General features: G+C 39.5%; 1 protein-coding gene across 2 annotated transcripts; it reads left to right on the forward strand.

The window, feature by feature from the left end:
• Window positions 1-280: 280 nt before the first annotated feature.
• Window positions 281-13,708, forward strand: LOC114769948 (regulation of nuclear pre-mRNA domain-containing protein 1A-like). Of its 2 annotated transcripts, none has more exons than XM_028963388.1 (7): window positions 281-851; window positions 2,596-2,725; window positions 3,338-3,444; window positions 4,034-4,128; window positions 11,810-11,936; window positions 12,016-12,233; window positions 12,833-13,708. In XM_028963388.1, exons 1-7 carry the CDS (start codon window positions 491-493, stop codon window positions 12,983-12,985), a joined length of 1,191 nt encoding a protein of 396 aa, XP_028819221.1. In that variant the 5' UTR covers window positions 281-490; the 3' UTR covers window positions 12,986-13,708. The 2 variants fall into 2 exon arrangements, with proteins under 2 accessions (XP_028819221.1, XP_028819222.1); XM_028963389.1 differs by having other exon boundaries at window positions 286-851; window positions 12,016-12,191.
• Window positions 13,709-16,310: the final 2,602 nt, after the last annotated feature.

The raw sequence follows: 16,310 nt of genomic DNA on the forward strand, positions 1-16,310 counted from the left end.
ATTATTACAAAGACATTATCTCTTAAAGGATAATGTTGTGTTCCTGTTTCATTTCAGTTTTGCTCCTGAACAAAACTATAGTGAATGATAATAACCAATATAGCAATTTAAACATAAATAATAAACTTAATATCTTAATGAACAACAAATGACATAAATGTTATAATTTGTCACATGCATCCTTAAATCAAAATAAGACCACAACAAAACCACAATTGGTAACTTCGATGACATGATATGGAGATATTTGTACTGTGGCTATATAAAAAAAACTAAATCAGCAATGTGATAATTTATCTGTTCACATGGGCTGTTTTAGTCAGAATATAGCCTGCTTGATTTTAATATGCATAAATCACAACAACGTTTACAAAATAACAAGTGAATGTATTTTATTTTCGATTTCTATTATTTTCTATTCTTTTTGGCTGAAATGGGCTCCTGTACGATTGCGCGTGTGGACGTTTGCATGTTGTGAAACCACGTGTGCATGTTGTGGACCAATGGAAACACCCGATTCCTACGCAGCTCGCGCCCACCGACGCAGTGTAAACAACACGGAGTTGCTAAGTGCTGTGCTACGCTAACACGTTCCCACAGCAGCCTCCGTCACCGCAGCATCAGCAGCAGCAGCAGCGACGCTCCTCTCTCTCTTCCCCACGGACCCAGCGCTGCTCCCCGGCTGGCTGCAGGGTCCACCATGTCCGTGTTTTCCGAGGCAGCTCTGGAGAAGAAACTATCCGAGCTGAGCAACTCGCAGCAGAGCGTGCAGACGCTGTCGCTGTGGCTGATCCACCACAGAAAACACTCCAAGACCGTTGTAAGCGTGTGGTACAACGAGCTGAAGAAAGGTGAGCTCTTTCTCACTGTGTGTGTGTGTGTGTGTGTGTGTGTGTGTGTTCTGCTCATCAGTTGTATGCGAGCACTAGCGGCATGCTAACGTAGCTAGGCAGTGCACGATTGCGGCCTGGGTCGAGAATCAGTCGTTCACCATCTTTATCTTTCTGCTATTATTAGCTGTAATGTGCGAGCTGCTGAGATTTTGGTTTTATGCAGGAGGACTTGAATTTGTCATCTGCTGGGTGAGATCAGCAAACCCAACCTCACTGTGCCTCCAAGGTGGCAACTACCCTCCTGTCATGTAGAGGCAGCAATGGAGGCAGACACCAAGAGAGATGCTTTTTAATAATCTGTCTGAAATCTTCCATTCTCTGTGTAGAATGATAATTTGCATATTTTAATAATATTTGATTGTGTAGTTTTGTGCACATAGCCTGGTGATCTTTTGCAAAAACAAATAAGGTTCCCCAGTTATCTGGTTGATATGAGATGGAAGCTATGTGGGTGTGTGAGCTGTTGACAGGAGGGGGTTTACATTGTCATTAAGCAACCAGATACATTTTCTACTCTAGTAGTGGTCATAAATCATAGTAATGTCCATTTATGAATATTGACTCCTTTAAAGATCAATACATGTGAATTTTGCACAGAATGCCAAAATGCTACTTCCTGTGTTTGACTAAGCTCAGTTTTAGAATAAGGTTTTTGTTCATGATTATTTCAGCTACTCTTTAATATGAAGTAATAGTGCTTTACATAGACCACACTATCGAGTGAACTAGATAGTAGATACAGAATCTATTATCTTAAAAATAATAGACTGATGTTCCTATTCTGTGCACTGGAGTATATGATCGGTAGAATGTGGAGAATATGCTGATTCAAGCAAATATGGTTTGTGGAAGCATGTTAGTGCCAAGATCAGGTAGCAAGTGGGGTGATGTCACAGGGAAAGTAGCAATGTGATTGATTAAGTCAGTAGGGTTATTGGTTGTCATTAAATAGTCTGTTTCATACTGTAGACAGTATGACTACCACTTTGAAACTTTGTGGAAGGTAAAGCGCTTTTATGCATTAGTTTATGTTTATGTCTGTTTAACATAGTCAACACTAGGATGTCTGCCTTTTCTTTTTTCATTGTCCATACAAGTGTCATTGCAATACAAATTACACTATGATTTGAGGGTATTACCATCATAACCAGTTTAAGTGACACTGATATGCCTGTGTTGTAATTAAAAAGATCCTGTTTTTCAATACTACACACCCCTCCTTCTTCTTTCACAGAACACATTGTACATCATCAGCACATATAAGGGTGTCCAGTCTATTAAAAACACAGGATTATTGGCATAGTTGCATGCACCATTTCATAAGTTACGTTGATGGTATTGTAAATACTACAAACATTAAAACCATACTTGATAATAAGGAACCTTATAAGCTTTCTCACTGTGCAGTTATTAGTATGTTTTTCTTCTTTTACTTATATGAAATTCCTCCCTAGGTGCCTATTTTTTGATAGAAACATGTACATCCAGACAACTAACACCATTTAAAATGATACAGTCAACAGTTAGAACTTCATCGGTGTCCGCTTTACAGGCTGCATGCTGATGTTTGTGTTTTTTTTGCCCTGTGTTGTAGGAGTTGGTGGTAGGCACTTGCTCATGATTACTTAAAAATTATTTCAGTGCTTTTCCATTAATGGTGTGCAAATGAGGTAATTTGACATTTGTCAACATGTGTCTGCAGCCCAAGTCTCCCGTAAACTCACCTTCCTCTACCTGGCCAATGATGTCATCCAGAACAGCAAGAGGAAAGGGCCAGAGTTCACCCAGGACTTTGCTCCAGTCATTGTAGATGCTTTCCAGCATGTGGCAAGGTGGGGGTGACTTCTCTCTTCATTTCAAAACCTTAACACAGGTCAGCAATGCACACATTTTCATAAATGCAATAAATGAAAAAGAACATTTCATAATAACCAATAACCTTCGTAACCTATATTCTTCTTTTCTGCTTCGTCTGCATCATACATAAACATGTCAACATTGTTTGACTAAACTGTGTACACATCACATGTACTGTACAGTGAGTATTGTTTCAGATTTAAGTGCCATTTTAAGTAGTTTGGTGCATGACCCATTTTGCACAGGTTGTTTTGCTATTGTATTCTCCTGTGAGATTTCCTATTGTATAAATTGAAATACAGCTACAGCTGTTCAATGGTCATGTACTATAGAAGTTAATATTTATACTAAAATTAACATCACGATGCTTGTAAGTAAATAGTAGCCATTAAGATGAACAGATAAAAAATGTAGTGATAAAAAAATTAGTGTATCGATATGTATTTAAGTATTTAGATCTTAGGTTGTCATTTGACGACACTCAGTTGCTCAGCTATTCAGACACCTTGGGGAAGTTTTTTCCTAACAGGGAAGAGTATAACTGCATGTCTTTCTGAACATAGCTGAAGTTTGCTTTCTCTTTGCAGTGAGGGGGAGGAGAGCTGTAAGAAGCAGCTGAGCAGGGTTCTATCCATCTGGCAGGAGAGAGCTGTGTATGAGAGTGATGTTCTGGAGCAGCTCTCGCAGGTCCTGCGTAAGTACTGCACTGACCCATCGTCTTTTACACACTCACCAAACTGGCAGCGTCACTACAGTGTCAAGCATGAAGGAGACAACATACATGCTACCCAGAAATGAGAGTCAATTTGAAAACTCCTCTGTCTGAATCGAATGTAAAAAATGTGTGTAGAACATTATAGAACTATATAAGGAGTATTAAAAATAATGGTTGCTATGGGTGGTGGAGTCCTAAAAGACTCTTCACATCCCACTTGTTCCAACTGCTGCCATCAGGCAATAGATACAGGAGCATTAAAACAAAGATTAACCAACTAATCAACAGTTTCTACCCTGTTAATGTTCATCTACACTTAATGTTCATCTGCAATTGAACTCAACTATTATTTCTCCTATCTTATGTGCAATAAGGTTTTCATGCAGCCTAACTGGCTACTTACCTGTGGTATCTGTAGATCTTACAAGTTGTGGGGTGCCTTCCATGATCAGACTTAATTGGATTGTAGTCTGTAGAATATAGTCTAACGCAGCTTTATACCAAACACCCTGAATCAGGATTTGTAATAAGTTTTGAGTTTGACAGTGTCTGTGATTTTTGTTCTCAGACACAGACAGGAAGGCAAAGAAGCGTCCATATGAGGACATCACAGTTACAGATGAGGATTTTGCATCCCAGAGTTCCCCATCAGAACCTCCACAGGTTTGCCAAAGCTCATGTGCATTAGTATTCCAGAACTGTGCAGTATGAAAAAAAATTGTTTCATGTAATGGTCTTTCATTCATCTTCTGGTATCATAAAATTAGGGTTAGGGTTACTAATACCTAACAGTATTGTATTCAGTCAGAATGTGCTTTGGAATGAGACATGGATGTGTAGAGGTATCCCGATGGCCCTGCTGGTATATACTGTTGCTTGGTGGAAAAAAGGAGACATGGCAGTAGGTTGTGGTGCAGAGGTGGAAAGTAATGAATTACATTTACTCATGTTACTGTAATTGAGTAGTTTTTTGAGTAAAGTTTTTTGGTTTTTAAGTTGTTTTTAAAATAAGTAATTTAATTTTTTTTTTTTACCCAAGTATTTCACTTTGCTACTTAGGAAAAAACCCGCGTTACTGAGTGAAGAATCAAATGCAGAACAAATCCTCCTAAACTGGAAGGAAATTGCACAGTTGTTTGTGCGCGGCATGTTTCTCAGACCGTGGACAGTAGCGCCTCACTATGAAACAAGGCATCTCCTCTGAGTCCAAGAGCCGATCAGTTACCAGCCAATCAAAAAGAGAAGACCTACACACTAGCCAATCAGAAAATAGCAGTGTTAAAATAGCAGGGCAAAATGCAATATCACAATCAATTAAAAGGTATCCTTCAATTCTTTGAGTTATTCTGCTATTTGAAATTAAATCTACCGAAAAGGTTGTTTACCCAAACTATAATTCCCCACACATAACGAGCACAGAGTAAGTCATCTTTTGTTTATTGTTATAACAAATTCACAATTTGTTTGATGCAAACAACTAGACTGCTGTTATACAGATAATTATAATCAGTTTTTCAAAACTGAGTGTCTTTAGCCTAAACTTTTACAGCCTGCCGCATGAAAGCATGTGTTTGTCAGTAGAATAGCCTATACAGTGCATATGGAAAGTTTGCATATTGCATCAGTTTTTCCTCATTTTGTTATGTTACAGCCTTATTCTAAAATGGATTTAATGCATTTTCCTCAGAATTCTACATACAACACCTCATAATGACAATGTGAAAAAAAGTTTACTTGAGGTTTTGGCAAATCTATTGAAAATAAAAACACTGAGATAGCACATGTACATCACATGTATTCACAGCCTTTGCTCAATACTTTGTTGATATACCTTTTGGCAGCAATTACAGCCTCAAGTCTTTTTAAATACAGTTAAAACCAAAAGTTTACATACACTGTATAAAAAGATGTATAACTTTTTTTCCTTCTTACGGTCTGATATTAAATCATACAAAACCCTTTCAGTTTTAGGCCTGTTTGGATTCCCAAAATAATTTATTTTTGCTAAATATAAAACTAATGTGTGAGAGTTAGAGATTTTGAGATTTTTTTGTTACTTTTGTCAAAGTCAAAAGTTCACATGCACTGAGGTTACTATGCCTTTAAACTATTTGGGTAAACCCAAATGATGATTTCATAGCTTTGAAAGAGTCTGAGGTTAACTGACACCACTTGAGTTGATTGGAGGCACACCTGTGGATGTATTTAAAGGCACAGCTCAACACATTGCTTCCTTTTGTGACACCATAGGAAACACTAAAGAAATCAGCCAAGACATCAAGAAGATAATTGTGGACCTGGGGAGCACTTTCCAGATGCCTGAAGGGGCAGCATTCATGGGAGCATTCAAACAACATCAAGGCTAAGAGCCTTCCTATAGTTCTCCTTCCATGCTATTTGAAGTGATTGTCACATGTGATACACAGCAGCACAGCACACGATGCACACAGTGAAATTTGTCCTCTGCATTTAACCCATCACCCAGAGTGAGCAGTGGGCAGCCATGACAGGCACCCGGGGAGCAGTGTGTGGGGACAGTGCTTTGCTCAGTGGTACCTCAGTGGCACCTTGGCGGATCGGCAACCTTCTGATTACGGGGCCGCTTCCTTAACCGCTAGGCCACCACTAGAGGCTCTCCTTCCATGCTATTTGAAATACGTTCAACTTGTTTCAACGCCATTTACGTTGTAATTTCCAGGCGGTTTTCTTAATCGAGTGTATGTGATCACTATACCAAGGTATTCATTTTTTATCTCTTACTATCTTCCTTTTGAGAGGAGCAACATTATCTTACTTAGTATGCAGTGTTAATTCTAGGCATTTGGTTGCTTGGCCAAGTTCAGCGGGGTCTGACAGTGAGTTGATCAGCAGTGATAAATCTGGTAGGGTATTAATAAACTTCTGCTCTGTACTTGATGTAATTGTCTGTTTGTCTCTATAGGAGTCTAAGATATATTTTAAAAGCGATAAGGAAATGATCTGAGATTATTTCAGATTGCGGAAGAGATGTCTTCTATACTTAAACCGAAGGTCAGTACAAGATCTAGCGTGTGACCACCTTCAAAGTTCAAAGTGAAGTGATTGTCACATGTGTTAGACAGCAGCACAGCACACGGTGAACACAGTGAAATTTATCCTCTGCATTTAACCCATCACCCTGAGTGAGCAGTGGCAGGTGCCTGGGGAGCAGTTTGTGGGGACGGTGCTTTGCTCAGTGGAACCTCAGAACCTTGACTTTTGTTAAACAAACAAACGTGAAACACATACACATTCACATATGAAACTGACAAGCATGCATTTATACTACTATATATATATGAAACACTATATACTATGTATATATGAAACGCTCACACAGATACAGGTGAAATAGACTCTTATGTAACAAACAAAAGGCTTCAGGATTGAACTTAAACAGCGTGTTAAACATCAAATTCAAATTCAAATTTTATTTGTCACATACACAGTCATACACGGTATGATGTGCAGTGAAATGCTTTCTGCAACTGCTACAGACCACAGTATTGCAAATGTTGCAAGTAAACAGTGAACCAATATGCAAATATTGCAAACATAACCAAGTATTACACTTTTACGTCTTTAACATAAAATATGTGTAACTGGTAGGGTGAAGGTGAAGGTGAAATGAGTTACAGTTTTTTACAATGTTTAAGAAAGAAGAAAGAGCCATAAAAGAAAGAGCAGTAAGGGCAAAGTGATTATGTGCAAAGTGGTTTTGTGCAAAAGAGTCCGGAGTGATTGGAGGTGAAAGTGCTGGAGTTCTATGTACTCTTGATGTTGAGAGCTTGGACAGCCTGTTCGTTAAACATGTTTTTCACATATTCGTGTGAAGTGAAAACTTTTAACTATATGCAGAAGGCATTTCACTATATCCAGAAGGCGGTTCTATGGATTCTTGTGTGGTGGGTAGTGACACCGCTTTCCCTTCCTGATGAAAGACTCTGTCTCCCGAGAGTGCCTACTATTTTTTTCCCATTTGTTTTTTACTTAGCTCATTCCTGGGAGTTTGGGCCAATGAAGACATAATACAGTTCTTCATGGATTCACTGCGATGTATTGAGATGATGCAGAGAAATCGCTACCCGATTTGGACTGCGCATGCCCAAAATACTGCTTGAATCGGGTCGCCACAACAGTGCAGTATCGTCAGTCCAAACTGTGCAGTGCAGACATGGTTGTCCTCTGTCCTCTCTGGAGCTCCATGTGACCATCTGGTTCTTGGTCACCTTCATGAATAAGGTCCTTCTTCCCCTGTTGCTCAATTTAGGGGGCTGGCCAGCCCTATGAAGAATCCTAGTGGTTTGGAACTGCTTCCACTTACGGTGGAAGGCCACTGTGGCCTGATGGTGGCAACTGTACTCATTGGGACCTTCATAGCAGCAGAAATATTTTTGTAGCCTTCCCCAGATTTGTGCCTCAAGATTTTCCTGTCTGTGAGGTCTACAGATAATTTCTTTGACTTCATGCTTGGTTTGAGCTCTGACATGAACTGTCAACTGTGGTACCTTATATAGACATGTGAGCATTTCCAAATAATGTAAAATCAAGTGTTTTCTCAAGAGGTGGATTTTTAAATAAATTTGCCAAAACCTCAATTAATTTTTTTTCAATTTATCCATTTTGGAATAATATTGCAACATAACAAAATGTGGAAAAAGTGATGCACTGTGAATGCTTTGCAGATTCACTCTATTTGCTTTTTTCCTGTAAGTAAAGACAACTGATACAATTATGTTTGCTATATAAAGAACAAGCACAGTTTGTTAATAAGGAATTATTGAACATTTTCAGTTTTGTAATTCTTGGTTTTGGCTTTATTTTCTCTTTGTTATTGTAATGAGTTGGACCAATTTTATTGGCTGGTCTGAACATAGTTTGCACATTATACCGCCTAAACAGACCAACTAGTGCTGTATTGGATTCATGACTAGTCCTTTTTTACATCAAGTAATTGCAAGGAACTAAGTAACTTTTACTTTTACTTGAGTAGAATTTAAGCGAAGTAAAGATGCTTTTACTTAATAAAAAATTTTCAGTACTTTTTCCACCTCTGGTGTGATTTTATATATATTTTTTAAATGTGATCTCTCTTCTGCATTACTCACTTACTCTCACTCATGGCTGCTGGAGCCTATCTCGGTGCATTGGGTGTAGGGCTGAAATGATTATTCAATTAATTTGATTACAAAATATGTTGCCTCGAGGCTTCGTTTAATTCACCAAAGTCGTATACGTGTTTCCGCCTACTGTGAAGGTGACGTGTTTCCGCCTACTGTGGAGGTCCACACCAGTTGCAGCCAGGTGCGCTTGTTTTACCTGAAGCACATTTGAAAGATGAAGATACCGGTGTGCGTAAAAGGCAGAATATGTCTAAAGTGTGGGACCATTTTACACTGCGTAAGGTGGACAATGTAGTGCCGTGTATACACTGTAAAATGGACCTGTCCTACCATAAAAGTACGTTGTCAATGCTACAGCACCTGAACTGAAAACATCGGCACATGACATCCTCTTAGAATGTACATTATTTGTAATTATTGTAGCCTGTGTTATGAGTCGATAGTGACGAGGCATGATAAGTAGCAAGAGAGCAAATACAAAGATCTCACTCATGTAATTCTCCCACGTGCCACACACACACTGATAAGTTACATCTCAAAACATGCCTTCCCTATACATAAGGTGGTAATGATAAATGCAACAGATGGACAAATCTACATTCATTAGCATATAGATTTACCCAAGATGGCGCCGGTGAGGTTGACTGCCGTCGCGACTGCTCCGACCAAGTTTACTTAGTTTTAGTTTTTTAAACAAATTGTTGTATCGCTGAAAAAATCGAAAGAATAATCGATTACAAAAATATTTCATGGTTGCAGCACTAATTGGGTGCAATTTTGAGTCACCAAATCAACCAGTGTGCATGTCTTTGGGTGACCGGAGGAAACTGGAGCCACTGGGAGAGCAAACTCCACACACACAAAGTCGAGGGCTATATTCAAATTGGCCACAACACTGGCCACCTTACAATATGTACAATTCACAAACAAACTTGTCAAACTAGTTCGAAATGTTTTGGAATCCACAGTGTTTAGCTGCTAACTCTCACTTCATTTTATATTCGCATGACTGTCTATTATCAGAAGCATATCACTATCACTAAATAGCATACCAATGTAGCATTGGTGACATCTGCACAATTGATGATTTTATCCTGCATTTTGTTCATCAGTTCACCAGATCTGTCTGTTCTGTTTAGTCTTTTGATTCTTCAGTTCATTCTAATCATTTAGTCCATATAAATTTACTTACAGATATTGACATTTGTAATTTAATGTATTTTATGCTGTTAAAAGTGTTTTAATATTTCACACAATTTTTTTTTTGCATTTGTACAGAAGTAAAGTAGAAATAAAAAGAGAATCGTCATCATGATTTAAATGAAATAATGATTTCATTATTAACTATACAATATTATGCAAGAAGGGTTAAATCCTCCTGAGGAAGGTCTCTGCAGATGATAATTACATCATTTAATTGATATTGGTGTCATGAAGCGTGCAGGATTCGGCCAGAGCACATTACTCTTTGTATGGTGCGTAAAAAAAAATGTTGTTTCTGTCCATCTTGTAATTTAAAAGCACTTTCCTTTATGGCAACTGCCAGGTTGAGTCCTTCTAGGTCCTGGAAATAAAGGACTAATTTGTGGGCCGCATTTGAAGGTCCCTCTCTTTTAATGGGAATGTGAAATAATACTTATGAAGACAATGAGATTATGTGATTTAACCTTACAAAAGGTTTACAAACCCTGTGTTTATGTACAGTGTAAACTATTACTGGAATGCCAATGTATTTATTTGTTTATTTTATTTGTACATTAAAGACACTTGTGTATGAGATCAGAATGAGTCTCCAGTTTTAACATCTCAGATAATAGCCCAGAAATATATTTATCCTTGTTTTCAATGGAGCAGCTGGTGTTTCTATATCCCCACATGTGTCATACAAGATTGATTTGTCCCTGGGTAACAACTCTCAGTTTAAGCTGCTGTTAGGAAGTGGAGTATACATATATATATTAGCTAGACAGAACACTTTCACAATCACATCCCATCCACAAGGGGGCACCAGCTTGCTTCCAGGTTTTCAGGTCTGCAAGCTGGGCCATAAACCAAGCTGGAGGAGAAGGGGGTTGAAACCCTGGTTGTGGATCTTCCCCAGTTTGGCCTCTGAATGTACCTTTTTCCTTCCAGTTAGTTTGTTTCAGGTTTTGCATTGAGGCCTGGAGGTAAGTGGTGTCCCTTTGGTCCAACATCCATTTAGTTTTCGCACATGCTGATTACCACATCTATCGCACACATTCAGGTTAGGGTTTCAGTTTGAGTTTTAGCTGACATCCTAACACTGCATTTGTGGTTAAGTAGAGACCAGCATGAAGACCTGAGAGCTGTCTATTGGAGAGCTGTTTTGGCACTTGATGTCCATCACATATATTTGGGAATTTCCTGGAAAGAAACAAAAATCAGTGGTGTTCTGAATAAGAAACACTGAAAATCAAAGGAAAACAATATCTGATTACAAATGGTGAGAGCAGTAAAGAAAATCCCCAAAACATCCTGAATAACTTAAGCCACACAAATTTGTCACAATATTTACACAAATAGGGACAAAATGTGAAAAATTGTGTACAGAATAATTAAAATCACATTTCAATTCAAATGTGTATTTGATTAACACACATATGCAGATAATTGTAATTTCCAATTGTGATTCTTAAAATTAAGTTTGGGTCTCAGTGAGCGAGGATAGCCTGGATAGCCAGCGGAAGCCACAACCCAGAATCAGTGATAGTGAGTGAGCGAGTGACATACCTTTAACTGAAATTCTTCCTTCACCAAGTAATGTAACTGTTAATGGTTGGGAAACATGTCCCAATGCTCAATGAATATTGTTATTAAGGCTAAACTTTGTGATAAAGGTGTATGTGCGATAAAATTTGCCTTGACATGGGGGCTTGATAATTACTCACTGACCTTTACATCACCTCTTTATTGAATAATTTTGCATTTTAATATTAGCAGGATTTTAGGACGACTTATGAAACAAATGCTGACAAGCTGTATTTCAAAGTATAAAACAGAAATACTTTAGTAACTGTTCTCCACCTTCCATTTTGCTTTGTGGCATCATTAGATCAAAGGATTGCATCATGGCAATTTGGAGCACAGCTAATTAAACATTTTATCTATTTATTTTTTGTAATTGTTGGAAGTCACATGGAATGTTAATTACAGACACTGTAATTACTTGCTGACTGTTTCAGACAGCCGAGCTGATTCGTGCGCTGCAGGAGCTGGAAAATGCCGCCTCCAGTGACTCTGCCCTTCGACAGCGAATTTCATCCTTACCCGCTGAAGTACAGGACACATCTTTACTGCACCGCATCACAGGTATACATTTATATTCAAACTACATTAAACACACAGTAGCCGTTACGAGGAATGCCTGCTCATTTCAATCTGAATGTAGATAAAGAGTCTGGAGAGCGGTTGTCTCGGATGGTGGAGGAGGCCTGTCTGCTGCTGGCAGACTACAGTGGGCGTCTGGCTGCAGAGATTGATGACCGGAGGCAGCTGTCCCGCACCCTCACCCTGTTTCTACAGAGCCAGCGCCAGGGCCTGGTGCACAACGAACAGAAGTTGGAAGTGCGTACAAACAGCACTCGCTTTTCTAACTTAGTGCGGAAGGTGTGTCCATACTGCATTTTACTCTGCTCCTGAACACATTCTCTGGTCTCCCAATAAAATGTATGTTCTGCAAATTCTACTCTCCATGCAAAACGATTTTAGAATTTCTGGAGACTGGCGGGGCTTCCAGAGAAACACACTATTCATGTTGAATATAGCAGAAATATATGTTTGTAGATAATCATCTGGTATGTTGCCATTTTTGCACCTCACAAAAGGAGGGATTAGAAACTCAAAATTTGTGAAGACCAAAGTTTAGTGTTGTAGCTGAACTACACCTCCATGCCTGCATTGTTGATATTTAACATAAGTACAGTTCATAGTGGTTATGAGATATGAAAGCTGATTCATTTCAGGTACAGTTGTGACTGTCATATAGCCTATATGCTTTTGTGGCCACACCCAACATGCCCATAACTAATTATTCTTACAAAGTAAAGATCGATCTCTGTCTCATCAGCCATTTATTATTTTTTAATTAGCTACTGGCCATGAACAGCTAATGAAATTGCGCTCTTGGTGGATGGAGATGTTTTTGGACACTAATGTGTGGTTCTGTTGTGTTCTTCCTAACTACAGTGTATGTATGTGGGTTACAGGAGTACAAACAGAAACTGGCTCGTGTGACACAGGTGCGCAAAGAGCTTCGCACTCGACTCAGCTCTCTGCCAGACCTCTCACACCTCCCCAGCGTCATGGCAACTGCAGTGCACCTCCCCTCGCCTGCTGACCTCTACAGCCACTCCGAATGACCCACTTGACCTCTCCTTCTCTGGTCCCTGTGCCTCTGCTGCGTGAAGCTGAGTGACACTGGTTTTATCTTTTTTGTTTAGCTTTAAAGCCTCGCTAGTTACTGATATGTTACCAAGAGGCTGACCTTTTAAACTGTCTGTTAACCAGTTTTTCTGTAAATAATGTGAAAAGAGGGAGGGGTTTTTGTCCAAAGAGAACAACATTGACGAACATTACTGGAAATGTGGAAATAGTGTCATCCTGCAGGAACTGATGATCATGTGTCCATGAATGCTGTGTGTCTGATTGATTCTCTGAGAGAAATTTGATCTGGGGTTTGATAGAGGGTCTGTTTGGACACCTTTTGGTTTTGACTCCTAAAACTGTCCTTAGAACCCAATAAAGCCTCAACACTGAATTCTTCAGGACTCCCAGTGTACTCGACCTACTTTCTCTTAACACCTTTGCCCAACTTCCAACACAAAACGCTCTTCTTGAAGAAGCAAAGCAATGTGATGCGGTGCTGGGGTCACACCTCACTGGAAATCCCATGTCATGTTGCTGTTGCATAAACCCTATTTCTTTTTTTTCCCCAGCGGAGTTGGGCCTTTTTCATAACAGTGTGCCATCCCATAGAGGAGAATGTGAATCTAGAACGATGTCATTACTGCAGAAACAAACAATTTCCCAAAACAAACACACATGAGATAAACCACAAATGGTCCCTTTCAGATGCAGTAACACAACCATATAGAACTACAATATGAATTTTACAGGAAATTTTTCTATTCAACTGTCGGATCTTCTCATCAACATCAACAGGCTCATTGAAACAGTATCTCATGTGTCTACACAGACAGATCCCACAGATTTCCATAAGAAATTGAATCTCCTCCTCTTCCCATGCCATGAAAAGTGAATCTCTATGGAGAGGTCCTGTCTGGGGTCTGCTGTCAGTGGCATAATGCAGTCATCATTTTCTCCTTCGTGTTACTTTTATAAATGTATTAAATAAAATCAAACTGTATTTTTATGTGCAAGCTTATGGATTTGTATGTTCCACGTTCAGCTCTGTAATTCTTTTTGCACTGCTGTCATCTGCCATTAGATGGCACTCAGGAAGCAGTACTGCTCTATGAGGATGAATTAGCAGATTATTGGTCAGTGTGGAAAGAGTCACAGTAACATCAAATAAACTCTCCTGAAAAATGAAAATGAATGTAATGCCTGATAAACCTGTACGCAACTCATTCAACATTTTTAGAAGGGTTGTTTTGGGCATAGCGACAGTGTGTTTCTCATAGAACGTATACCCAGGTTTGAACATTTTGAACATTGGTTCCAGAAGGTAGATATGATTCTTGTTTTTTTTGTTTTCAGGTTCAGATTCTTAATTTTCTAGTTCCGCCTGCTGCTGTTAGGTGTCGCCACATCAGATCAACCATCTCCATTTCCCCTCTGCCCCCCCCCTATCTCTTCCTCACCGACTGCCTGCATGTCCTCTTTCACAATATCCATAAACCTTCAACTAGTCCTTCCTCTTTTCCTCCAGCCTGGTAGCTCCATCCTCAGCATCCTTCTCCTTTCACCACCATCTCCATCCCATATATCATCACTGATTTCAGTACTGTCTTCTAAATCTTCTCTTTCACTCTTGCTGAAACTGCCTGTCACTAATCACTCCTGCCATCCTTCTCTATTTATTCCACCCTGCCTGCACTCTCTCGCTGCAGAGTACAATGTCATCAGCAAATATCAAAGTCCATGAGGACTCCTGTCTGATACCATCTGTCAACCTGTCCATCACCATAGTAACCAAGAAAGGGCTCAGGTCTGATCCTTGGTATAAACCCATCTCCACCTTGAACACACCTGTCACTCCTACTGCATACCTCGCCACTTCTGTCACACTGTCCTCATATATGCCCTGCACCACTTTCACATACTTCTCTGCCACTGACTCATACAAAACCACACTCTATATGCACCCTGTCGAATGCCTTCTCCAAGTTCAGAAAGATACAATGCGCTCCTTCTGACCTTCTTTGTACTTTATCTGCAGTGATTTTCTGCCATGACACCATACATGATACCACCATCACCTCTCTTCTTAACCTTGCTACTACCACTCTTTCTCATAACTTCATTTATGATGTTGATCAATTTCAAGCCACTGTAGTTACTCTGCCTTGCACTACTTTATCCATCGCACTCATCTTTCTCACCCATCTCACACCACATCTGTGGGGCATATGCAGTAATAAGTAACCACCCTTCAATTTCTAACGTTACCCTCGTCAATCTGTCTGACAGAGTGCAGTGGCTGTTCTAGTGGGTAAGGAAATAGATTCATAATCAAAAGGTTGCTGGTTCGAATCCCAACTTGCCAAAGTGCCACTGAGGAGCACACTGAGCAAACTACTGTACAATGACATTGTACACCTCTCATGGCTGCCATTCACCCCATGGTAGAACAATTTGAAACCTTCCCCTAATTCACCTGGTAACCCTCCTCATTTATCCAGGGTTGGGACTGGCAGCAAGACGCAAACTGTCACCTGTGTTCCCCACAATAAAGAAACTCATCCAACAAATCTGTGATAAGAAGCAGATGCCACAGCATAAACATTGCTTCCTCCTCTGCCTTCAGAAAACAAAAACTACAAAACTGCTGTGTCCTGCTTACTGTAGAATTCTCCCGCCAATAGCTTGTGATACACTAATAATGCTATGAACACTCAGGAGAGACATTTGATGTATGAATATAACTTTCATGCTTTTATTCAATTTATTTATGAATAGTTTTTTGTGAAGCAGTGTGGAACGTTGAGAGTGCATGCAGTTGGTAGCAAGCTTATGGTAAGTATCAATAAGGTCAAAGGTTACTATGATTACTATAGGAGAGATGGAATAGTAGAATGTCTTTAGTGTGGCCAGCAGTGGTTTGTTTCATTTAATGTTAAAAATGACTGACTACCAAAATGGAAGAATATAATGTGCACACTGCCATTTGAACTGATATTTGTAAGTCTGGCTGTTATAGGTGCTCAAAGACATGACAGAATCACCATCATAACAGTGACACACTCACTACTGGTAAACTCTGCTTTTCTATTATTCCCACCTGTTCCTTCACAAGGCATTTCAATTTGAACTCTAATGGTGGATAATGGCATATAAATACAGCAATGGAGATAGCGCTTTAAGGTTTTGCATGGAGTTAAGTGAAGTTGAACCTGACCAGATCTGAAATATTGATGTGATAAGGGTTCATACTGGGGTCGATTGTCTAAGGCCTGCCTTGACCTGGCTCTTGCCATGTGGTGGTAGAATTTAATATTTGTT

This window comes from Denticeps clupeoides, chromosome 20, assembly GCF_900700375.1.
Source record: "Denticeps clupeoides chromosome 20, fDenClu1.1, whole genome shotgun sequence".
Classification (NCBI taxonomy): Eukaryota; Metazoa; Chordata; class Actinopteri; order Clupeiformes; family Denticipitidae; genus Denticeps; species Denticeps clupeoides.